Source organism: Salminus brasiliensis, chromosome 21, assembly GCF_030463535.1.
Source record: "Salminus brasiliensis chromosome 21, fSalBra1.hap2, whole genome shotgun sequence".
Taxonomy (NCBI): Eukaryota; Metazoa; Chordata; class Actinopteri; order Characiformes; family Bryconidae; genus Salminus; species Salminus brasiliensis.
In genome coordinates this window covers 23,856,105-23,883,112 of record NC_132898.1, presented here as the reverse complement: position 1 = coordinate 23,883,112, position 27,008 = coordinate 23,856,105, and the positions used below count along the sequence as shown (strand labels likewise).

At 40.7% G+C, this 27,008-nt stretch overlaps 1 protein-coding gene across 6 annotated transcripts in view; it reads right to left on the bottom strand.

The window, feature by feature from the left end:
* Window positions 1-27,008, bottom strand: part of erc2 (ELKS/RAB6-interacting/CAST family member 2) — a 66,817-nt gene that overhangs the window by 10,157 nt on the left and 29,652 nt on the right. For 2 of the 6 annotated variants that reach the window (XM_072665558.1, XM_072665559.1), the window contains exons 3-12: window positions 22,100-22,126; window positions 19,863-20,300; window positions 19,393-19,467; window positions 15,126-15,281; window positions 10,759-10,926; window positions 9,366-9,533; window positions 7,621-7,758; window positions 5,827-5,967; window positions 5,047-5,187; window positions 3,450-3,652 (exon numbers count right to left, since the gene is read on the bottom strand). In XM_072665558.1, the coding sequence (XP_072521659.1) occupies window positions 3,450-3,652; window positions 5,047-5,187; window positions 5,827-5,967; window positions 7,621-7,758; window positions 9,366-9,533; window positions 10,759-10,926; window positions 15,126-15,281; window positions 19,393-19,467; window positions 19,863-20,300; window positions 22,100-22,126 (1,655 nt within the window). The remainder of the gene's footprint in view (window positions 1-3,449; window positions 3,653-5,046; window positions 5,188-5,826; window positions 5,968-7,620; window positions 7,759-9,365; window positions 9,534-10,758; window positions 10,927-15,125; window positions 15,282-19,392; window positions 19,468-19,862; window positions 20,301-22,099; window positions 22,127-27,008) is intronic. The other 4 variants (XM_072665560.1, XM_072665563.1, XM_072665561.1 and 1 more) reach the window with 3 other exon arrangements.

Genomic DNA, 27,008 nt, shown 5'->3' with positions numbered 1-27,008 from the left:
TTACAAAGAAACAAACAGACGGACAGTAGGGCTGCCCCCTCTAAGTCAACATGTTGACTAACCTGTCAGAACATTCTTTGTCGACTAAAACTGTGAAGGATCTGGATTAGATAACATAGGAGTTATAACTGTGGAGTCATTTTAATCCAGTATGAATCTGCAGTGTGTGGAGTTTTTACAATCTGCAGTAAAACTGGAGTCATTTTAATCCAGTATGAAGTTGCAGCATATGTAATTTTTTTAATTTGGAAGTTATAATTGTGAAGTGATATTAATCCAATGTATGAAATTGCAATCTGTTTTTTCTTTCCAGTCTGGCTACTTGATAATGCTTTTGGTAAACTCCAGTATGGGTGTTGTATCTGTATTTGTTTCTCATAGTAATAACTGTGATGTTTAAATCATATTAATTTAGTATGAATCTGCAGCGTCTAAAGTCTTGTCAGTGCAATTTAACAATAATAACTGTGGGGTGATCTCAGTCCAGTATGAATCTGCAGTGTGTTTCGCTTTTATAGCCTGACAATAACAAAAACTAAAAGCAGTAATAATTATAGTAGTAATAATATATAATAATAATAATAATAATAATAATAATACATAGTAGTAATAGTAATAATATATAGTACTGTAGACTTACGGTAATAACTGTGGGGTGATTTCAGTCCAGTAAGAATCTCAGTCCAGTATGAATCTGCAGTGTGTTCAGTTTTTATAGCCTGGCAGTAATTACTGTGGGGTGATTTCAGTCCAGAGAAACACAAAATAAAGGACATTTGAAATATCCTAGTCGAATACATTTTTTTTCATTTACATCATGCATTTGGACTTGCATTTGCATTTCTCATTTGGCACTTTTTGAAGCTTTGGATAGGGGTTATCAGACAGCTTTTAGTCAACAATCAGACATTTTGGTCAACAAAGGCAGTCATTACTTGGGGGCAACCCTAGCGGGCAGCAGGCGGGTGCAGCTGAGCGGTGAGCCGTGAGCTGGGCAGAGCACTCACTTTCCCAGGAAGTCCCACATCATGCCCCCAATCTGCTGGGGGGCGTTGGAAACGGAAGGGGGCGGGTCAGCTGGGGCTCTGCCCCCAGGGCGGGGTGTGGGGCGGGGCAAAGGGGCAGGTGGGCTGGACCAGGGCAGGGTGGTCGTGGTTATGTTTGGGGGTGATCAGTATGGTGTGGTAAGGTTGGAGCACAGTGAGGGGACAGCAGAACCAGGTGAAGATAGAAATGTGCAGAGATGATGGACAGAAGGGGAAGAAATGGAAATTTTAGGCGTTGTAAGATTAAGAGAGTGACATATCATGGAAAAGGAGAACGCGAGTGAGGGAAAGAGATGGGGAAAATATTTTAGAAGAAGCAGAATGAAGGTATAAAGAAAGAAACAGTAAAACAGAAAGAAAGTGTAAAAACAAAGGAAATTATAAGATAATATGAGCAGAAAAAGGGAAAGAGGTGGACCAATGACCAAGGAAAGTAGAAAAAGGAAAAGGAGGGATTGAGAAAAAGTAAGAAAGAAGGAAAAAGAAAGAGCAAGTCGACAGAAAGAACAGAAACAGAGTTAATCAGACACTGGAAGCTCAAACAGGGCAACAGAGAAACTTAATGACAGTTCATGAGCAGCAGGGGCCACCACTGAGCTTGAGAGAGGACCTTGCTCTCTCTGTGAAGCTGCCATTACTTGCTGTCTTGCTTTTCGCACACTGAGTGACCGATGACTTGACCAGGGTTACTCACAGAGCACATCTAGAAGCGGTGTGGAACCTCAGCAATAAAATAAAAGGATAGACCACTAAAACTGAGGAATGAATTCATATAACACTGGTTAAAGTAACAACATGAACGATAAAGACTAGCTTGCATTCAGAAAACCTGGCTCTGATATGTATTTATATCAAACGGCCATAACATTAAACCCACCTGTGTGATTGTGTATTGTGTAGGCCCCCCTCATACCCCTAAAACAGCTGTCAGGCATAGAGGAGGGGATTCCACAAGACCTCTGAAGGTGTCCTGTGGTTCCTCTTGGGTTCCCCTTTTGGTAGGCACTTACCACTGCATACTGGGCCCACCAATTGTCTAGCCATCACAGTTTGGTTCTTGTAAAAGTGTCACAGATTCTTACGCTTGCCCATTTTTCCTGTTTCCAACACATCACCTTAAAGAACTGACTGTTCACTTGCTCACTAACATATCCACCCCTTGATAGATGCCTTAGAAGCTTAGAAGCTTAGGCCGCGCCACAGGGGCCTATAGTGCACTACCCCACCTCCCCTAAACATTGTTCTACAAGCCATCATGACTATAATGTTATATTAAAATGTTAATGTTGAAAATGTTGGGATTCACTAGGCTACCTGTTTCAGCTGCATATCTACCCATTGAAAATCAATGCATTTTAGTAATATCTGATATTGTCAGCCCCTCTGTCTCGAACTACCCAAATCCCAGCAGAGGCGCCCCGCGCTCGCAGCAGCACACTGCCATCCAGGTTAGGTCAGTCTTGCAGTTTGTCTAGCTGCTGGTTCCCCAGCTCTCCTTGTCTTGTTATTGAGCACTGCTCTAGTGCCCGCTCAGCTCCTAACTCCTCCCAGTCCCAGGTCTGTTATGTTCGCCCTTTGTGTTGTCACGTTTTGGTTTTGCTCACGTTATTCCCTTCTCATTCCTGCTCATGTTTTTCATACTCATGGTCTTTTATGTTTGTTTGTTTGAATAAACGTCCTTGCATTGGAATCCATCTCTGCGAGTGTTCATCCCTCTGTGTCTGGCCTAGCACACCATGACAGATATGTTAAAGGAGCATTTATGTTTACTACTGAGCATTAACATGTGTTTCAGGGAGGGGAAAATATGATGAGTAGTTGTCTATAAGTATTGTAATGGTACAAAAAGTCCAACTTCAGAGGCATGGGATCAATAAGCTCTATTGGAATGTAAATGTGGGGCTTATTTGGGACATTTTACTCGAGTTCTCTTGAGTCTCTACCACGGACATCTTCATACTAGACTACATACATCTGCTGTGTCCTTGCTGGAGTGTGACTTGACGTGTGCAAGTGCGATGGATCGCTTACAAACCAATAGGGTGTCAGAATGATAGGAATGGTATGTTTCCGAATGGCGCGGTTAATCTGGATAGGTTTTTTTTTTTTTCAACGATAACAAGACGGAATAAAAAAACAAACAGAAATTAAATAGTAACAAGGCTATTTTTAAAATGTAAGGAGTAGAAAGTAAAGATAATTGTGTGAAAGTAGAAGTAAAAAGTCTTTGAAATGTAATTACTTCAGTAAAGAATAGATAACCAAAATTTCTAGGGTAACAAAATATTGTGTTATTCTGGTTTTAATGTTATGGCTGATAAAAATGCATAGTAACACAGTATATCAAAGTGTTGAACATAAAAAATATGATACACAATGCTGTGGTAAAGTGACTGCCCTCACCTTTCCAGCTCGGCGATCTTCTTGTCCTTGTCGTTTTTCTCCGTCTCCACCTCCCGCAAGATCTCCAGCAGTCTCTCCACCTCTGTCTGGGATTTGTTGGACTCCTCCTTGTAGAATGTCACCTCCTTCTCAAGAAGCTTCACTCGGTCCACATAATCTGGGTTCCCCCGAGAACCCTGCTGGACCTCCGCCTCGTGGGCCTTCTGCACAAAGAGAAAGGTGTAACACTAATGAATGCATGTTCTGATTCACTGAGATGCTTGGGGCTAAACCTCTGTAGGCTAAATGGGTGGGACCAGACTGCTCTAGGCTGAACAGGTTGGCTAAATTGTTGTGGGCTAAATGGGTGAGGCTAAACACCTGTGTACCATAATTGGGTGGGGCTAAACTACTGTAGGCTGAATGAGTGGGGCTAAACTGGTGAAGATCTAATAGGCAGGGCTAAAGTGCTAAAGGCTGAAGAGGCAGGGCTAAAGTGCTATAGACTCATGGGACAGGGCTAGACTGCTTTAGGCTGAAGAGACATGACAAAACTGCTATAGACTAAATGAATGACGCTAAACTGCTGAAGACCTAATAGGCAGGGCTAAACTGCTATAGGCTAAAGTGGCAGGGCTAAAATGCTATAGGCTACAGGGGCAGGGCTAGACTGCTTTAGGCTGAAGAGGCAGGGCTAAAGTGCTATAGGCTAAGAGGCAGGGCTAAACTGCTGTAGGCTAAATGAGTGGGGCTAAACTGCTGAAGACCTAATAGGCAGGGCTAAACTGCTATAGGCTGAATGGGAGGGGGTAATTTTCTATAGGCTGAAGAGGCAGGGCAAAACTGCTATAGGCTAAAGGGACAGGGACAGACTGCTGTAAGCTGAATGGGTAGATCTAAAATCCTGTAGGCTAAATAGGTGGAGCTAAACTGTTAAAGACCTAATGGGCAGGGCTAAACTGCTACAGGCTCAATGGGAGGGGCTAAAGAGGCTAAAGAGGCAGGGTAAACTGCAGTAGGTTAAAGAGGGCAGGGTAAACTGTTGTAGGCTAAAGAGGGCAGGGTAAACTGTTGTAGGTTAAAGAGGCAGGGTAAACTGCTGTAGGCTAAAGAGGCAGGGTAAACTGCTGTAGGCTAAAGAGGCAGGGTAAACTGCTGTAGGTTAAAGAGGGCAGGGTAAACTGCAGGGTAAACTGCTGTAGGCTAAAGAGGCAGGGTAAACTGCAGGGTAAACTGCTGTAGGTTAAAGAGGGCAGGGTAAACTGCAGGGTAAACTGCAGGGTAAACTGCTGTAGGCTAAAGAGGCAGGGTAAACTGCAGGGTAAACTGCTGTAGGTTAAAGAGGGCAGGGTAAACTGCAGGGTAAACTGCAGGGTACACTGCTGTAGGCTAAAGAGGCAGGGTAAACTGCAGAGTAAACTGCAGAGTAAACTGCAGGATAAACTGCAGGGTAAACTGCGGGGTAAACTGCTGTAGGCTAAAGAGGCAGGGTAAACTGCAGGGTAAACTGCAGGGTAAACTGCAGGGTAAACTGCAGGGTAAACTGCGGGGTAAACTGCTGTAGGCTAAAGAGGGCTAGACTGCTGTAAGCTGAATGGGCGGAGCTAAACTGCTGTACCTTCTGCAGCTGCGTCTCCAGCTTACTGCACTCTTCTTTCTTCTGCTCGATGGCGATCTCCAGAGATTTGAGCTTGGAGTCTTTCTTAAGGCCGGATGAGGCCAGGGAAGAGGCATGCTCTTTCAGATCTATTAGACTGGACTGGAGAGAGACAGCGCGAGAGAGAAAGACAGAGAGACAGGAGAGGAGGGAGAGGAGAAGAGAGAGACAGACAGATAGAGAAACGACTGAAGGATAGAATCAGAGCTGACAGATTGGACACTAGGAGAACGTCACACACACAACTACACACAGACACGCATCCAACACACACTGACAAACACAGACTGACACACACATGGACACACACACCAAACACACACTGACATAGATATAGACTCATAAGGACACACACACATAGTTACACATGAGGACACATATAAAGTTACATATAAAGACACACACACACACACACACACACAAAATGACACACACACAGTTACATAAGAGGACACATATATGGTTACATATGAGCACACACACACACATATGAGAACATACACAGAATTACACTAACATATGAAGACATACAGTACATACAAACACATTTACACATATAGATCCACAGACACATTGGGGCACATACAGAACACACCTGAACCTATACACACACAAACACACACACACACACACACACATATATATGAAGTATATACACAGACTGTAATGTAGAACTTGTAGAATTTGTACACTGCATACACATATTCACTCAAACGTACACACACACACACACACACTTACCTCCTTCTCTGTGAGCTCCACCTGCAGAGAGCTCACTTTTTCCTTTAGGTCTTTATTCTCTTTCTTATAGGACTCCAGCTCATCCATTCTCTCTCTGTCCTCCCTCTCTCTCTGCTCCTTCAGACGCTCAATAATGCGCTCCTGAAACACAACAGTATTCACACTTATACTCATATTTTAATTATTAACAAGTTTTAACATCCATTCATTATTAGCATGTTATTAATATCTGCTGATTTGGGTTTGAAGCGGCATTATATGTCATGAGAACTGATATTTTCTGCTCGTGGCCTCCCCCTGCAGCCAGGATATATAATTCACTGTAATTCACGGTCTCAGACCCTTACACCCTGCCCAAGGCATCGCGATGCTCGTTGCTATCTTACACCCCGGCAACATTTTCACGCCTGCGTCGTTTAAACAGCAGCGCTGCTTGCGATTATATCTACACCGATGGGCGCGGTGGCCGACATCAGCAGTCAGACGTCCATTGCTATTTTGGCAGTGACAGCAGGTCTACATTGGTGGTCTTCTCCCGCCCCAGGTTCGCAGGTGGGGAGCATCACGGCATAAGTTAGCTGCACCGCTGAAATAGCAATAAATTCAGACTGCACCCGGCTCTTAAAAGGAATGGCAAGTGACACGCTGATTGCCCAAAACACACCTATGACTGATTAAGAGACTTAGTACATGCCTTTTGCACATTTTGAGCCAGGCAAGATGTCCTTTCCCGTTGTAACGATAGCAAAGACACATTGACACATCAAGCTGTGCAGTGCAAATTGCTAAAATAGGGCCCTTCAACAAAGGGAACCTCAGGGACAGCTGAACAAGAGCGCTTGTTGACAAGCGGCGTGATACAGAAGCAGCACCTGAAGTGACAGAAGTATGTGGACTGAGGCGGTAGGGTAATATTACAAGGTTTTACACTAATATGACTTGGGTTACGAATCGTTACACAGTGCTGGAGAGAGGGAATGAGAGAGACGCAATTCTCCCTATTACAGTCAGTGGAGCATCAACACAATTCTGAAACTACTGTTTTAATATACAAAGCTACATCATGTTGTTTTGAGTTGATGGTGTTGTGTTGGTTCAGCTCCTGGACTGCTTTCCTGTAGATCACTCCTCTCACTCTGGAGCTGCAGTGTTTTATTTTACACAACAAGATCCAAACAGAGAAGAAAAGAGGCTAACAGACTACAGCTGATTTATTGTTATTAGATTTTATTTTTAAAGATGTATAATATACCCTCCTCCGTCCGTCATGCTTCCATATCTTCCTGTAACAGTTCTGAATATAAAACAGAAAAGCTCAGCGTTTCTTCTGAAAGCTGCGGTGTTGCGGATCATTTCCTCCAGCATGCAGAGCGCTGTAAAGAGTTATTATGTTCGTATGCATATCATCTCTCAGAAACCAAGAGGGAACCGTTATTCACTCCTCTCAAAGAAACTCCCTCACAGCTGAAAGAGCTGCTGAGCTGTCAAACGGCCTCCTGAAAGCTTCTTTATGCACATTATTCACTTTCATCTGCATCCTGTCATCCTGGTTATTTTTAACAGATGCAGAGTAATTCATACTGCTGTCTATCAAGTGATTCCTACTGGACTTTTATAACAACTTCACACAGAAGATGCAGAGTAATTCATACTGCTGCTTATCAATTATTCTTACTGGAGTTTTGCAAAAAAGTAATTCATACTGTTGTTTACAGAGTAATTCATACTGCTGTTTAGCGAGTAATTCATACTGCTGTTTACTGAGAACCTCCTGTGGTTTGAACTGTGGTTTACCTTCTCGGACAGGGCTTCCTCCAGTGTGGCTAATGCTGTATCTGTGTTGGTAGAGTCCGTCTGTAGAGACTTCACTCTGTCCTTTAGGTTCCCCAACTGCTTATCCTTATCCCGCAACTGTTCCTGCAGGTTCTCGATCTGAGCGAGAAAGAGACAGAGAGTAAGATTCTTGGTCTACATCCATGTGTTCTTCCAAAGTTTTATCATAGTTTAGAAGTCAGTTTAGTTAGTTTTAATAGCTTTTATAAGCACAAGTACAAACAACTAAACATTCTGTGTTCTCATTAAAAAAAACTTTAGGTTTCATACTAGCATTTTAATGTTATCTGTGTGAGGACTGACTATGAAGATGAGGATGAGGTTAAGGACGAGAGGATGAGATTGAGCATAGAACTGAGGGAGCGCATGAGGCTGAGGATGAGGTTGAGGATAAGACTCAGGACAAAAATGTGGTTGAGTTTGAGGGTGAGGATGAGGCTGAGATTGAGGATAAGGTTAAGAATAAGGATGAGGATGAGCATGAGGCTGAGGATGAGATTGAGGATAAGACTCAGGGTGAACATAAGATCGACTTTGAAGGTGAACACAAGGGTGAGAATAAAGCAGATGGTGAGGTTGAGGATAAGTCTGAGGATGAGCATGAGGCAAAAGAAGAGGTTGAGGGTAAGACTCAGGACAAAAATGTGGTTTGAGGCTGAGGGTGAGAGTTTGAGGGTGAGGATGAGACTGAGGTTGAGGATAAGGGTGAGAATAAGGCAGATGTGAGGTTGAGGAAAAGGCTGAGGATCAGCATGAGGCTAAAGATGAGGTTGTGGATGAAACTAGAAATGAGGAAATGAGTCTGAAGATTGCTACTGCAGTTGTTCACTATGTTCACTATAAGCAGACGTCTCCTGGACTGTCCTACTAGATTCTCTGTGATAAACCATTGAATTAATACAAGATAAAGCTGCTCTCTGTCATTGTGGACAACAGCTAAACATCAGCTACAGCTGAAGAGGAAGAATGCTACTGATATGCACTTTATCACACAGAGCTCTGGGGTCAAAGGTCAAGTGAGGCTAGAGAGGCTAGAGTTTGTGTGTGTATGAGTGTATGTGTGTGTGTGTGTGTTTCACAGCCAGTGAAAAACATCAAAAAGGGTTTATGGACTCAGTGAGGTGTGTTCTAATAGAGTGGTAGAAACAGAGGGGGTGGATGAATAAGGGAGTGAGTGAATGGAAGAGAGTGGAAGTGAGTGAGAGGGTAAAGAAAGAGAGGATGAGAAGAAGAAGATGAGAACAGTGAGAATAAGAGAAAGAAGAGGATGCAGACAGGTTCAAAGAAAGAGAGGACATGTTAAAAGGGAGAGAGACAGAAAGACAGAATAAAAAAAAGACAGAGAGACATGAAGTAAGATGAGTAAGAGGGTGGGGCTGAGCAGGAAGGAACAGTAAGAGCAATGGAGGGATGTAGAGGGGGATTGAGAGTGACACTGCTGGTGTATTTATAGATCTGGCAGCAGCTACTGAAGCAGAAATACATTAAAGCCTTCAGCCCCTGACACACACCCACTCAGAACATCAAAAAACAACAGTGCACCCAAAAACACCAATATCACTGGCTCCGCCCCTTTTTAGTGCAAATATATATCTTTACTTTATATCCTGACTTATAGGCTAATTTAACCCACTCTGAGCTGCATCACTATGTGAATAAAGGTTCATTCTCCAATTATACTCCTACTACCCTCCAGCATGACCTACTTTCTTCTGCAGGACGTTGATCTTGCGCTCTTTGACCTCCAGCATATCCTTCATGTCACGGATCTCTCCAGCTAGCGTTCCTTTCTCCTCCGTCAGGTCCTGTAGCTGCTTGCTCTTCTTGTTGAGAAAGGACTCCTTCTCCTCCAGACGCAGACGCAGAGCGTCCACCTGCAGGACACAGTAGGTCCATAGTCAGTCTCCGTGTAAGCATGATGATGAACGGTTATTGAGATGGTTTGTAGGCAAGGCTATGTATTTTTAGGTAAAAGTATGGGTATGAAGAGGTATAGATGAGTATCTGTATGGATGGGTATGAATGGGTATCTGTGTAAATGGGTCTAGACGTTGATTGGTATGGATGGGTATGGATGAATGTGAATTATGCAACAATGGGTATGGGTGTTAATCGGCATTAATTGGTAAGTAAGGAATAGTATTAATGAATGTGGGTATTGGAATGTATGGTATAGAAGGGTATGGCTATAAATGGGTATGGAAATTGATGGTATGGATAGATATGGGTACAGATACGTGGATAGGTACTGATGGGTATAGATGGATATGGTTAAACATGGGTATGGATACAGTTGTGTGTGGATGGGAATAGGTTTGGGTGGTATCATGGGTATGAGTATGGATGGATATTAATATCGATGGGAATGGGTATGAGCATGAGTATGATTATTGCTGGATATGAGATAGGGACTGATGGGTATTGGTATTGGAATGAGTATGCCTGGGTATGGAATAGGCACTGATGGTATAGATGGGTGAGCATGGGTATGGCATATTCACTGATCGGTATGGGTATTGGCTGGGTATGGCATATTCACTGATTGGTATGGGTATTGGCTGGGTATGGCATAATCACTGATTGGTATGGGTATTGGCTGGGTATGGCATAATCACTGATGGGTATGGGTATTGGCTGGGTATGGCATATTCACTGATCGGTATGGGTATTGGCTGGGTATGGCATATTCACTGATTGGTATGGGTATTGGCTGGGTATGGCATAATCACTGATGGGTATGAATAAGTATGGGTATTGGGATGAGTACTGGCATGGCTGGGTATGGCAAAGGCACGGATGAGTATGGGTGGGTATGAGTATTTGGATGAGTATGGGTATAGCTGAGTATGGGATAGGCACTGATGGGTATGGGTGGGTATGAGTATTTGGATGAGTATGGGTAAAGCTGAGTATGGGATAGGCACTGATGGGTATGGATGGGTATGATTATTTGGATGAGTATGGGTAAAGCTGAGTATGGGATAGGCACTGATGGGTATGGATGGGTATGAGTATTTGGATGAGTACGGGTATGGTAAGGTTTGGGATAGGCACTGATGGGTATCCCAGAAAACATGTATTTGTGAGAGTGGGGGGTACCTCTGTCTGCAGGATGGCAGCACGCTGCTCTTTGGCCGTCAGTGACTCTTTCAGCACCTCTATGTGCTGCTTACAGTCAGAGTTCTGGTTGTTCAAAGTTTCCAGTTTTGTCTGAAGAGCCAACAATTCTGACTCCTTCTTAGACAACTCCTGCTTCAACTGATCGATCTGAGATAGATGAGATAGAGAGGGAGAGGAATAAACAGTGAACAACACAGTGTAAACCTTCATCCAGACCACATCAGTGTTTGTAAGGAGAACAGGAGATGTTTTATTATGATCTGAATGTGAATGTGTGTGTGTGTAAGATTAGTATTGTGTATAAAGACTCAGTTAGCAAAGAGAAAGTCAGAACTTCAGACTCAAGCCTGTCCAAAATAAACCTGAATCATTTGATTCCATATCTGATTTAAACAGGGCTGTAATTCAGTGCACAGTAATAACAGTGGGGTTTAAGTCACTGCATCTGTTCTTGATTAGATCTTTGAGCAAAACCACAAATTAAAGCAGACAAATTGCACAACAAGAAAGAAGTTTCTTAGCTGTCCATTAGAGTGTGAGCTGCACTCATTAAATATGCAGCACCCCCCTCCACTTCCCATCCCTCATCCCTCTATTCCCCATTCATTATGCAGCACTGTTATGTATGATTGATGAACAGCACGCTAAAAATGTAGTAACAAACTCCCTGATGACTCCACAACGAGCTCACACTAGATGTAAACACACAAGGAGCAGTGGGGATCACCCCCAGACCCCCAACACACACACAATTTGAACAATCGGAAAAGACATTTTTACTTTCCTCAAATAACTGATGTGATTTCATAAGGGGAAGCAATCAGCTTTCAGGAAATCAGAATTTTCCAGAACTAAACAGACACTGTAAAGATTATTGATTACATAATCGATTGACACACTAACAAAACACTACCGCTGTCACCAGGGACGAGCCAATCCAATCCAGTGGATTGGGTCTGGCGCTGATCCAGGCTTATTTTAATGGCTACACTGGATTAAGCCTGATCCAGTTCCGAAGCTTTGTTTTTACCGCTGTGTTTCTACCCTCTGGTGGCCTCTAGGTGCCACTAATGGACATTATTGGAATTACTGCTTTCTTTGGTTCCAAACCAGAACCGATCAGCATGTTCAGAACAGAGAGGAGGAGACTAATTTACTTAAATATTAATTAACACTAAGATTATATTGGATGCTCAGTATTAAGGTAATGGATAAAAAATCAGGACAGTTCTAGCTAGACATTATATTATTGATTAGGTACATAATCTACTCATTGTTTTGAACTTTAAATCAAGTAAACCAATAAAAAAACATTATAAATACTATATTTATATATGGAATATTGATATTATAAGCAATTATATCCTTTTATATAATATGATAGTTGTTCTTTACACTGTAACTGAATTCATTATGAATGGGACAATAGAAATGCTCCAAAATGACATAAAATATTGTTTAATTTTGACTTCTATAAAGAAGGTTTTTCTTCTCCTGTAAAATAGCTGTTTTAGAGATACACAATTTTTGAATATATGCAAAATTCATTTAATATAACACTGTCATTTTAGCATCAAGCAATTGACATATTTTCCATTCTGTTGCCAGAGACTTCAACACAACTCTTCAGATTTAGATGAAAAGAAACGAGACACCTGCACAGGAGGACAAACAGGCGGAGGCACAGTGGGGACAGAGTAAGACAAAGACCAACAGAGAGACTGGCAGATGCTTTGATTTTGCTGGCCATACAGTGAGGTCTTACGTTTACTTCAATCATATGTGCATAATTTCCATATGAATAAATTATAACATGTTATGTAATTTGTGGACTGATGTGATGTGTAATATATTTTACTCATGTTAAAATTACTTAAACCCTTAAAACACAAGTGGGACAAAAGTGTTTTTACAAACTATTGTAATATTACCAGAGAATAGCCCCACCAACATGTACAGAAGTCCCTGTAGTTTCCACCAAACCACTATCATACAATTAAAGTGGTGGAAAATCAAGTGAAATTCAAATGTAGTCATTGCGTCAACTCAATTAATAAAAGAGCAGAAACTGTACTATAGTCAACGTATGGATACTGTATCACAATCTAACTCAATTAAAGGAGCAGAAACTGTGCTATAGTGAAGGTTTGGGTACTGTATCCCAATCTAACTCAATTAAATGAACAGAAACTGCACTATACACTATATATATGAGTTCTGTATCACAATCTAACTCAATTAAAAGCAGAAAGGTAATGTATGAGTACTGTATTACAATCTAACTCAATTAATAAAGCAGATAAACTTCACTATAGTGCAAGTATGGGTACTGCATCACAATCTAACTCAATTAAAACAGCAGAAACTGTACTATAGTGAATGTATGGTACTGTATCCCAATCTAACTCAATTAAAAGAGAAGAAACTGTACTATAGTGAATGTATGAGTACTGTATGCCAATCTAACTCAATTAAAAGAGAGGAAACTGTACTACAGTGGAAGTATGGGAACTTTATCATAATGTAACTCAATTAAAACAGCAGAAACTGTACTATAGTGAAAGTATGGTACTGTATCCCAATCTAACTCAATTAAAAGAGAAGAAACTGTACTATACACTATATATATGAGTTCTGTATCACAATCTAACTCAATTAAAAGCAGAAAGGTAATGTATGAGTACTGTATTACAATCTAACTCAATTAATAAAGCAGATAAACTTCACTATAGTGCAAGTATGGGTACTGCATCACAATCTAACTCAATTAAAACAGCAGAAACTGTACTATAGTGAAAGTATGGTACTTTATCCCAATCTAACTCAATTAAAAGAGAAGAAACTGTACTATAGTGAATGTATGAGTACTGTATGCCAATCTAACTCAATTAAAAGAGAGGAAACTGTACTATAGTGGAAGTATGGGAACTTTATCATAATCTAACTCAATTAAAACCGCAGAAACTGTACTATAGTGAAAGTATGGTACTGTATCCCAATCTAACTCAATTAAAAGAGAAGAAACTGTACTATAGTGGAAGTATGGGAACTGTATTACAATCTAACTCAATTAAAAGTGCAGAGAAACTGTACTATAGTGGAGGTATGTGAACTGTATCCCAATCTAACTCAATTAAAAGAGCAGATACTGTACTATAGTGAAAAACGGGTACTGTATGCCAATCTAACTCAATTAAAAGAGAGGGAACTGTACTATAGTGGAAGTATGGGTACTTTATCACAATCTAACTCAATTAAAAGAGAAGAAACTTTACTACAGTGGAAGTATGGGAACTTTATCACAATCTAACTCAATTAAAAGAGAAGAAACTGTACTATAGTGGAAGTATGGGAACTGTATTACAATCTAACTCAATTAAAAGTGCAGAGAAACTGTACTATAGTGGAGGTATGTGAACTGTATCCCAATCTAACTCAATTAAAAGAGCAGATACTGTACTATAGTGAAAAACGGGTACTGTATGCCAATCTAACTCAATTAAAAGAGAGGGAACTGTACTATAGTGGAAGTATGGGTACTTTATCACAATCTAACTCAATTAAAAGAGAAGAAACTGTACTACAGTGGAAGTATGGGAACTTTATCACAATCTAACTCAATTAAAAGAGAAGAAACTGTACTATAGTGGAAGTATGGGTACTTTATCACAATCTAACTCAATTAAAAGAGAAGAAACTGTACTATAGTGGAAGTATGGGAACTGCATCCCAATCTAACTCAATTAAAAGTGCAGAGAAACTGTACTATAGTGGAAGTATGGGAACTGTATCCCAATCTAACTCAATTAAAACAGCAGAAACCTTACTATAGTGAAAGTATGGGTACTGTATCACAATCTAACTCAATTAAAAGAGAAGAAACTGTACTATAGTGGAAGTATGGGAACTGTATCACAATCTAACTCAATTAAAAGAGAAGAAACTGTACTATAGTGGAAGTATGGGAACTGTATCACAATCTAACTCAATTAAAAGAGAAGAAACTGTACTATAGTGGAAATATGGGAACTTTATCCCAATCTAACTCAATTAAAACAGCAGAAACCTTACTATAGTGGAAGTATGGGAACTTTATCACAATCTAACTCAATTAAAAGAGAAGAAACTGTACTATAGTGGAAGTATGGGAACTTTATCACAATCTAACTCAATTAAAAGAGAAAAAGTATGGATATGGGAAAAACAGAAAAATCTAGTTTCAGATGGGCAACAAGGACTTCAAAAATCTTAATGTTAAAGTTTGTCTTTTTGCTTTTTAAAAAATGCAATTTTCAAAAAACATGTACTTAACTCCCTAGTTTTAGCATAGCATAAAGGAACCCCACCTTGGTCTTCATGAACTTGGAGTGGTTCTTGTACACCTCCATCTGTTTAATCTCCTCCTCGCGGTCCTCGGTGGTCAACAGGCCGTTGGCCTTTAGCATCTGGATCTCGTCCTCCAAGTCACGGATGTTTCGCTCCAGGGAAGCGATCTTGGTGTCCTGGATGAAGAGTTTGGAGTAGAAATTAGCCTGGCTGAGCTCCATCATGCTAAGCTAAGATGCGTGCAGGCAAATTCAAGCCATGTCAGAGAGGGCTGGTTGTGAGGTAGAACTCCAATGAGAGAGAGAGAGATGGAGAGAGAGAGAGAGAGAGAGAGAGAGAGAGAGAGAGAGAGAGAGAGGAAAGCTGTGGGTGTAGTGCAGGAGAAAGGGAAACTGCAGCGTTGCAGCAGAATCCTCCTCCTCTCATGCTAATGGATTAGCATCTAATCACCATTTGGTAGAAGTGAGCACACATCCAGTCCGCCAGCAGCTACAGTGCAGCACGGAGAGATCAGAGAGAGGTACAGAGAGAGAGAGAGAGGGAGAGAGAGGGAGAGTGTACAGGCTTCCCTCTCAGCTTGTAGACTGCAAAACCGTGAGTGCAGGGTTAGCTTCTTAGCTTTTTAAATAAATAATACAACGTCTTTAAGATTAGCCACGGCCCATCTCCCAGTCCGACAGAGAACCCTCTATCTCTCTCTCTCTCTCTCTCTCTCTCTCTCTCTCTCTCTCTCTCTCTCCCACCATGCACACTTCCTGACCCAGGATCTTTATCAAAAGCTGGCAATGAGGCCCATCCCACAAGCCAAACTCTCTCACACACACACACACACACACACACACACACACACACACACACACACACACATACACACACACACACACATATACATAGAGAAGGCCAGACCTGCTGTACTGTAGGGAAGAGCTCGACACAACCTGTTTTTTCCCCAAATCATTTGAAAAGTATCAGAGCAGGTTTCATACACAGTCAGTCCGAACAGTCAGAGCGTGAGAGATGGTAATAATGGAAAACGGTGGCAAATCTGAGAAAAATCAGATTTCTTTAGGGGCCATTTGCCTCACAACACCCTGCATGTATCCCTCCACCCTGACCGTATGTGCAATAGCTAAAAGCGTGGTGTTAATGCTACAATGCAGCTTGGATGTTTCCCAGACCTGCCACTGGAGTTTCCCGGACCTGCTGCCAGAGGGACTCTGTGCGCTGTTTCTCTGGCTGCTGATTACTCCAGATTGTAGTGTAGTGTCCTCTCATGCTGGAGTATATATGAAATATATTTATGGATATATTTGTTATTATATCTCTATATACTTTAGACTTTACTTATTTTAGGTTATTTTTTTTGACAAATCGATATATTGTTAGCTGATCTTATTTCATATATTCTATTTATATTTATCCTGTTGTTTAATGTGAATTGGCAATAATCAAAGCATTTCACTGCTAGTTGTACTGTGTGTAACCATGTATGTGACAAATAAAACTGCTGGGAAACTGAGCATGTGTGTGAGTGTGTGTATTATGGTTATTCTGTTGTTTTGTTGCTTTAATTTGTTTAATCAATGTGAAACATTCCTTAAAAAGTATTATTATTACTATTATTATGATTATTATTATTATTACTATAATAATAATAATTATTATTATTATTAATGTTAGTACACTGGTGGGTTTGGATAGTAAATTTGGATAGTAAAGTTTGGACAGTTCACTATTATAGTGTGAAATCTGTACATGATTTAAAATAAAGTAAAATATTAATATACTGCAGATATTTCAGTTCAGCACACATACAATACAGATACAATACCAGTACAATACCAATACAATCCCCATACAATACTGACAAAATACCAATACAATACCAGTACAAAACCAATACAATACTGATGCAATATCAATACAATTCTAATGCAAAAACACTAATGCAGGGGAGATGATACACTACTGAAACACTACTGATACAACACTGATACACTACTGATACACTACTGATACAATACTGATACAACACTGATGCACTACTGATACAACACTGATACACTACTGATACACTACTGATACAATACTGATACACTACTGATACAATACTGATACAACACTGATGCACTACTGATACAACACTGATACACTACTGATACACTACTGATACAACACTGATACAACACTGATGCACTACTGATACAACACTGATACAACACTGATGCACTACTGATACAACACTGATACACTACTGATACAATACTGATACACTACTGATACAACACTGATACACTACTGATACATTACTTATACAACACTGATACACTACTGATACAATACTGATACAACACTGATGCACTACTGATACAACACTGATACACTACTGATACAATACTGATACACTACTGATACAACACTGATACACTACTGATACAACACTGATACAACACTGATACATTACTTATACAACACTGATACACTACTGATACACTACTGATACAACACTGAGCCAACACTGATACAACACTGATACAACACTGAGCCAACACTGAGCCAACACTGATACAATACTGATACACTGCTGATACAATACTGATACACTGCTGATACAATACTGATACACTGCTGATACACTACTGATACACTACTGATACAACACTGAGCCAACACTGATACAACACTGATACAACACTGAGCCAACACTGAGCCAACACTGATACAATACTGATACACTACTGATACACTACTGATACACAACTGATAAACAACTGATACACTACTGATACAACACTGATACACAACTGATACACAACTGATACAACACTGATACACTACTGATACACTACTGATACAATACCGATACACAACTGATACACTACTGATACAACACTGATACACTGCTGATACAATACTGATACACTACTGATACAACACTGATACACTACTGATACAATACTGATACAACACTGATACACTACTGATACACTACTGATACAACACTGATACACTACTGATACAACACTGATACAACAGTGATACACTAATGATACAACACTGATACACAACTGATTCAACACTGATACACTAATGATACAACACTGATACACTACTGATTCAACACTGATACACTACTGATACACTACTGATACAACACTGATACAACACTGATACACTAATGATACAACACTGATACACTACTGATACACTACTGATACAACACTGATACACAACTGATTCAACACTGATACACTAATGATACAACACTGATACACAACTGATTCAACACTGATACACTAATGATACAACACTGATACACAACTGATTCAACACTGATACACTAATGATACAACACTGATACACAACTGATTCAACACTGATACACTAATGATACAACACTGATACACAACTGATTCAACACTGATACACTACTGATATAATTGTGCATCCCTGATTAAAAGCACAAAAACTGCACACACTGTACCCTTTATCCAAAAGATCAGCCACTGCCTTCTATTCCTCTCGTCTCCTCTCTATCTCTCTCACTCTCACTCTCTCTCTCTCTCTTCATACCTCCCTCTCTCTCCATCTCGCTTCATACCTCCCTCTCTCTCCATACCTCCCTCTCTCTCTCTCTCTCTCTCTCTCTCGCTATCTCTCCTGCATTAGTGTTTTTACCGTTGTAAACAGCCTCCTGCTGTTCCCATGGCAACCGCATCCAGACTCCACGCTCGCCCCAGTGGCATGAGAGAGAACAAGAGGGCGCTATGGGAACTAAAGCTAAATAGACAGCGGTAGTACTAGATGTCAGGATGTGGTGCATTATGGGGGCTAGGATGAGACACTGAATGCTGATTGGCTAAGGAGGAACCTATAAGTCATGTGGACAGGCTGCAGTGTGTGAGGAATAAAGCAGCGATGCTGAGAGTGCGGAGAACTGTTATGACTGCAGATCACATGGGTGCAGCAGAGGGTTCTGGGTAATACTCTGGGGGTGCCCAATCAGGATGGTCCAGTGGGGTGTGTGTGAGAGTGTGTGTGTGTGTGTGTGGGGAGGGTGGGAGCTGCATGAGGTCATGCTTTATTTTTAGCTGCGTGTGTAAGAGCTCTGCCGGTGGGGAGAGGCCTTCTGTTCTCCTGCTCTTCTTCTTCTCTGACGTTCTCCTGATTATGTCAGATGTTTGTTTTTTTAGTGTTTAATTATCTTTCAGCAAATCATCTCAGTGAGGCTCTCTGATCTGCGGCTGAGCGTGTGTGTGGAGTGTGAGGAATGAACATACTCTTTACCTTCATCTCTATGATGGTCTGCAAGGCTTTAGTTTTGCTAGGGTCCTGATGGAGCTGGTTTCTTCTGTGAAGCTCCTGAAAGACAAAGTTGGTGTTAATCACCCACGTATCACTGTTTACTAACCGTGCTTAGGAGTTATTCATATTTTCCAAATATTATTGTGGTTTGTTTCTGATATTTTATTCCTTTAATGTGTTCTTATTATCTTGAAAAGCAAAAATGAAATAAAAAGACATTATAATAATAAGAAGAAGAAAAAGAAGAAGAACATATCAATAATACTACATAATTCTACATACATATATGTATCTTCAATTATAATAAATTAATTCGATATTATTTAATGTAATATTTTAATATTATTATAATTTAGTTTTTTTATTATATATTTATAATGTAATTGAATACATTACCTAATTTTTTTTAAATAATAACAGCATAATAACACACCTGTCCCAGGTAAGCTTACCTCTCTGAGGTGAATGTTCTCCTTCTCTTTCTGGTCCAGGATGACCTCCAGGTGGCCTAGCTGAGCCTCAGCCTCTGCAATTCGCCGAGCTCTGTCCTGCTCCTCCTCCTCCGAAGCTCTCCCAGACACCGGGGGGAGCCCTTTGCTCTGCAGCATTTCCAGAAGCTTTTTGATGGACTCGTCCCGGGCACCCAGAGTCTGTTTCTGCGTCTCGATCCTCAGCTCCATCTCCTCCAGCGTCTTCCTCAGTAGGAACAGCTCTTTGGCCTGCCGGTCATGTTCGGCCTGGAGCCTACGGAAGTTCTCCTCGGTCAGCTCGATGGTGGTGAAGTGTTCAGCTCCGGAGCCCCGCGAGCTGCTCTCCTGCTGCAGGAGGTGGTTCAGGTCCCTCTGCGTCCGCAGCTCATCCTGCAGGGCCTGGATGGTCATCTGAAGGTGCTGCAGGAAGAAATATAGGTTTATTATCAGGATTTAGTATCTACTAGGAACCATTCAGTATCTACTACAAATCATTCAGTATCTACTACAAATCATTCAGTATCTACTTTGAATCATTCAGTATATACTTTGAATTATTCAGTATCTAATAGGAATCACTCAGTATCTACTTTGAATCACTCAGTATCTACTTTAAATCATTCAGTATCTACTATGAATCATTCAGTACTTACTATTAATCATTCAGTATCTACATTGGATCATTCAGTATCTACTTTAAATTGTTCTGTATCTACTATGAATCGTTTAGTATCTACTATAAATTATTCAGTATCTACTATTAATCTTTATCCACATTTATACAGAACAGATCTATTAGAGATTACTGAATATCTCCACACAGATTGAGGAGAGTGTGTGGAGATTTAGGTCTGCAGTTAGCTCCATGCTAACTGGTGGGGTATAAGCTTTCATTACTTATTTGCTACATGAGCCTCTTATCGTTAGCGCAAAACTTTCCTTTAAACGGCCCTGATTTGTATTAATATCAGTGTGAAAACTAACTAACCCTCTAACAACAGTTCTCAGAGAACACAAATCACAGAACAGGGACCTGGAAACAGCTTTTCACGGGTTATGAAGTCCCTGTAGAACAATTAAACAGCCGTAGATCCCACAAAAGGCCATAATGTGACCTGGAACCTGCTGTGTGTGCTTTAATTGTGTAGATAGAGACGCAGAGCTGGATCTGGGACTGTAGACGCAAAGTCAGGAGGAGGGTGTGAAGTTAGGCCTCAGTCTGCTGCTGCTTCTCTGAGGAATACGGGCAGAATTACTACGAATCTCACTGAGAGACGAGACTTGTGCCAGATCTGCTAATGAGAAGCTGAGTGTTTAATGGTGTTTTTAATAGTTCTGTGTGTTCTAAGTGGCACGGTGAGCGCCATGGGCAGAGCTCTGATTATGTGGGACAAGGGAACCAGGGGGAAAGTGGAGCAGGCCGCGTCCTTTTAGGTTAACTAGATCAGTCTGTTTCTCTGCGCTCCTTCAGGACCACTAGACCCCTACTGCCTTTTCAGCTGATCTACTCCACTACTCCACTGTGAGGTTACAGCTTATCTAGAACACTATACTTACCTATTCTAGTTTACAAGCACTGGTGCTGAAGGGGGTTCGATTTTTGCTCCAGCACAAATTACAACACGTAGGGATCGAACGAAAATCTGGACCCAATGATGGTCCCAATGACTGGTTGGAGAACCACTGATCTAGAGCACTACCACAGCATGCATTTGTGCTTTTTCATCCTATCTAGATCATTATACTGTGCTCAGGTTAACTTATCTAAATCTCTACCCTACCAGCATATGTGCTGTTCCAGCTTATCTAGATCACATCACTGCATTTATTGGTGCTTTTTAGTTTATCTAGAACACTGCCCTTATCTGTGCCCATTAGATAACAGGCAGTAGCTATTAAGGCACAGTGCTTTATATGACCTCTGTGTTCAGTAACTGCAGCTGAACTGAGAGCAGATTTTGGGGGGAAAGAGGCAAACAGGAATGAGTAGAAAAGCGGCAGGGGGGTTGGGGGGGGGGGTCAGGAGAGGGGGGGTGAGTGTGGGTGAGTCACAGCGGGTTCTCTTAAACATGTTTCTAGAGGCAGTCTTTCAGCTTTACATCTACATTACTGCTGAAATCAATCTGAGCCATCACTGAGATCAGAGGGAGCAGGCAGGGTTTACTGAAACCACACACACACACGCTTACACACACACACAGAAAGCAGTGGTTGCAAACCTTGGTCCTGCGGGCGTCCAGCATGTGCTGAAGGGCGATGGAGATGATGGAGTGAAGATGAAGGAGAGCAGAGCGTCAGAACACAACACACGAGCAGATGGACACAGCAGTGAGAGCAGTGGGCAGTGTGTGTGTGTGTTAGAGCTGCACGATATCTACACAACATCATCATATCAGAATCACACTGCAATTATGATGGTTATGATCACAATATTTTAACCCTTAGAAGTCTGTGTGAACTCCAGCATTCAGAACAGCATGTGTTTTCAGGAGTTAAGCCCAGCTTTTGCTGGTAGCTGGTTTCAGATGGTCCAAGCTGGTCTTTAATGGTCAAGGTGGTTGAACAGCTGGTCATCAGGATAAAAACAAACCCTATGTTGGTAAGCTAGCTGGCTAACCAGCTCTTGACCAGCTTAGTGTATGTTGAATTGAATTTGGTTGGCCAGCGCAGGGTATGTTCTGGTTTGAGTTTGATGGTTTAGCTGGTCTACCGGCATGATCAACCTGACCAAGCTAGACAACCGGTACGACCGAACCTGAGAGCACTGACCGACATTGACCAGCTGGTTGTCCAACATGACCAGCAGCATCACACTGAGACCACATACTGGTTGACCAGCATGACCAGTGCGGCCGAGCTGGTCAAGCAGCACGACCAAGCCAGTTGCCCAGCGTGACCAGCAAGACCAAGCTAATCAACCAGCTTAACTAGCTTGGCCCGCTTGACCAGTCTGAGCTAAATAGATTTAACCCTTCAAAGCCAACCATATTCTATAGACATCTGCAACATTACTGTGACAATTAATTGAATTGAATTTAATTCTATTAAATAAATATGCAATCATATATAAATAACATAAATAATATATATCATAAATGTAAAAATTAATGCTACCTCACATGATTTATTTAAATACATTCAGACACATAATTACTATATGGGGTTTTGTGTCTTATGTTTTAGTTTGTTTAAAAAAGCAAACCTGATGTGAGCAATACACTCTTGATGGATCACAGATGATAAAAATTAAAGGTCATATATGCAAAGTGCTATATGTTTTTCAAATAATTGGTCAGAATGTCAAATAAACACTATAGTAAAATTTAAAGAATTAGAATTTTCTGGCAATTATGTGATGGTTCAGGCTTTAAAATGTTAAATAACATCCACACTGTCCAAAGAAAAAGTCCTGTAAAACTGATCATTGATCATGACATGCTCCCATTATGTAAAAAAGCAGAAATAGAAATGAGCACATTTGCCTTCTCCTGAAAAACTGCAATAATTATGAGCTGTAAATCTAATGATTGACAACACTTCTAGGCTCCTAAGGGTGAGAACACTGGTGAAAATGAAATATGACAGTAATACAGATCATAAAATGCAGGCTAAACATATTGTCACTGTTGTGCAAAAACCTTGTATCTCCAAAACAGCAAATTTACAGGAGAAGGAAAAAACGTTATAACTTTTAATGAAAGTCAGTGGAGAACTATTTCATATTTCAACTATTTCAACTATATTCATATAGTTCATATAGTATATTCATATATTCACAGGGGGCAGTACTGGTTCAATAGTGATGTAATGCGTGGGCTTGTCCAGCAGGTGGCAGCAGTGTTGATTTATTAGTGGTGTAATGTGTCCAGCAGGGGGCAGAAATGTGTGCGAGATTGGGCCAGAGGGGTTGACCAGGCTCTGGCTGGTGTTAGTTCCAGCTCTGTGGACACACAGCCTTATGTAAGGACTGTCTTTTTGGGACACCGCACACCCACGAGCGCGCACCCACACACACACACACACACGCACACACACACACACATTCACACACTCACAGAAATCAATGTATTCAAAACTCTGTTTCTAAATATAAACCGTATGCAAATAACGCAAATTACTGTTCTGTATTATGCGCATATTTAATGCTCACTGAAAGCTGAGAGCATGTCTGTATGATGTCTGTCACTACAGCTGCTCTCCACATCTGGATTAAGCCTAAGCTTGGACTAAATTGCAGCTATCGCTATGTATCATGTTTTTGCTAGGGGGTTGCTATTGTATACCAGGTTGTTTTTAGGTAGTTGCTGTGGTGGTTGCTATGATGTTGCTAGATGGTTGCTATGACAATCCATCTGGCTGCTATGGTTTTACAAGGTGGTTGCTATTGTATACCAGGTTGTTGTTAGGTGGCTGCTATGGTGGTTGCTATGATGTTGCCAGATGGTTGCTATGACATTCCATCTGGCTGCTATGGTTTTGCAAGGTGGTTGCTATGGTCTCCCATGTTTTTGCTATGCCATTGCGAATTGGTTATATGTTCCATAGGTGGTTGATATGGTGTTGCAAGGTGGCTGCTATGATATCCCAGGTAGTTGCGATGATGTTGCGTAGTGATTGCTTGGGTGTTGCTAGAAAATGGCTAGGATATCCCCTGGTTGCTATGGTATCCTACATGGTTGCAATGCCCATGTGCTTGCTATGCCTTTAAAACCGATTTACAGTCTCCTCCAACAGTATTGGATCAGCGATGCCTATGAGAAATGGCAGAAGAATTGACCTTGCCATTCACACACGATATACAACCATTAAAATTGCTTTAAGGAGAAATCTGTCTCTAATAAACCGAACAACAACTCAGACCAGAGTGCGTTTAAACAGGGTTTCAGTGGAGCGTGTAAGAAAAGGACAGATTGATCCGTGTGGCTCTGACTGACCGTCTGTGTTAATTAGCTCTGATACTATCTAACAGAGCTGTGGGGAATGAGCTGCCTTTACCACACACTCACTAATTTGTTCATTCACAAACACACACACACACACACACACACACAAACATAACAAATATAAATCATATATATAAACTGTTATATATATATATATATATATATATATATATATATATATATATATATATATATATATTTATATAACATATATATATATATATATATATAAATTATTATTTTATATATAAAACAAAAAATAAATATGTAATATATGTAATAATATGTAATAATAATATATCTCATATATATTTTATATACTGTCTTGGAAAGTACACACACACACACACACACAAACATAACAAATATAAATTATATATATAAATTGTTATATATATATATATTTATATTTATATAACATATTATATATATATAAATTATTATTTTATATATAAAACAAAAAATAAATAATATATGTGAATATTTATATGTAATAATAATATATCTCATATATATTGTATATACTGTCTTGGAAAAATTAAGAGACCACATTGTTTTTTTTTATTTGCATCTCTGTGTGTACGGCTATGAATGACATAAAGTCACCCAACAGCAATGTGAAAGACTAGTAGAGAGCCTGCCAAGACATGTAAGCTGTGACTGGCAGTCGAGGTTATTTCACCACAGTGATTTTTAAATGCTCTCAAAGTTCAAATATAATCACTGTGTTGTTTAAATTTGAATAATAACTTCTTTGCATTATAATGATTATGATCATTTCTTTGCATTATTGGAGCAGTTGTTTTTGAGCAGTTGTCATTTCTGCAAATAAATGCTCTAAATAGCAGTATTTTTTTGGAAATTAGGCTAAATGTTGTTCATGGTTTATGAAATACAACGTGAATGTTCATGTCCCTAAACACACTGCCTATAATAGTAAAACCAGAGAAAATTATCATGTAGGGTGGTCTCTTCATTTTTCTTTCTGGAGTTGTATATTTGTAAAACGGTGGCTGTTCTGATTTCTTTTTTAATGGCAAAATAAGAAGATAAAAATTAGGAGCATTTTTGTATTGAAAATGAGCAAACACACACTCACACACACTTACACACACACTCACACTCATACACTAAACAGTCAGTACGACTGTAAATAAAACACTCTGTCTGGTCTATTTTTTTCTTCTTCCTCTGAAGCGCTTTCAAAAGATTGGATTTCTCCTGGTCAGGAAGTTCACTCAGAGCAATCTTTCTCTCTCTCTCTCTCTCTCTCTCTCCACCTAATCAATAGTCTCCCTGAGCTTGGAATAAATGGGAGGAAACAGTCCAATAATTCCATTTGCATAATTACAATCCATACATTATACACACACACATACACATACATACACGCAGACACACACACACACACACACACACAGGTTTGGGAATGTGAGCGTCAGCTCTGATGTGAGTGTCCGGTGATTCAGCAGTACTGTACAGTGGCAGCTCTGTCTGTGGGTGTTAATGTTGCTGAAACAGAACTGGAGCAGTCTGGCATTCCCTTCAGCATTAAAGGTCGATACCCTGCTCTCTGACCTCCTTCATCTCTGACCATCCCTCAGAACTGAACAGGGTAATCATGGGAGTCACTGATATATGCAAATGTGCTCTCATTGGCTGCAGTGTAACCCCTTCTTGAGGCACACATCACAACTACGATGAAACAGTGCTGTTGTGGGGGGAACAGCATGTACACACACTGTTTCACTGAGAGGGAATGAGTGCAGCTAAACTATAGTGCGCTGAAGGGGCGGGGCTAAATTGCTGTAGTCTGAATGGCTGGGGATAAGTTGGTGTAGTCTGAATGGGTGAGGCAAAACTGTGGTTGGCTAAATGGGTGGAGCTAAACTGGAGTAGGCTGAATGGCCGGGGTAAACTGCTGTAGGCAGAAGGGGTGGGGCTAAACTGGGGTGGACAGAATGGGTGGAGCTAAACTGGTGTATTCTGAATGTGTGGAGTCTATACTGGGGTAGGCTGAATGGGCGAGGCTAAACTGATGTAGGCTAAATGGGCAGGGCTGAACTGATATAGGCTGAATGTGTAAAGCTAAACTGCTATAGACCGAATGGGCAGGGCTTAATGCTATAGGCAAAATGGGCGGGGCTTTAATGCTTTCTTTTTCTCATTCTAATTCTGCCTCTCT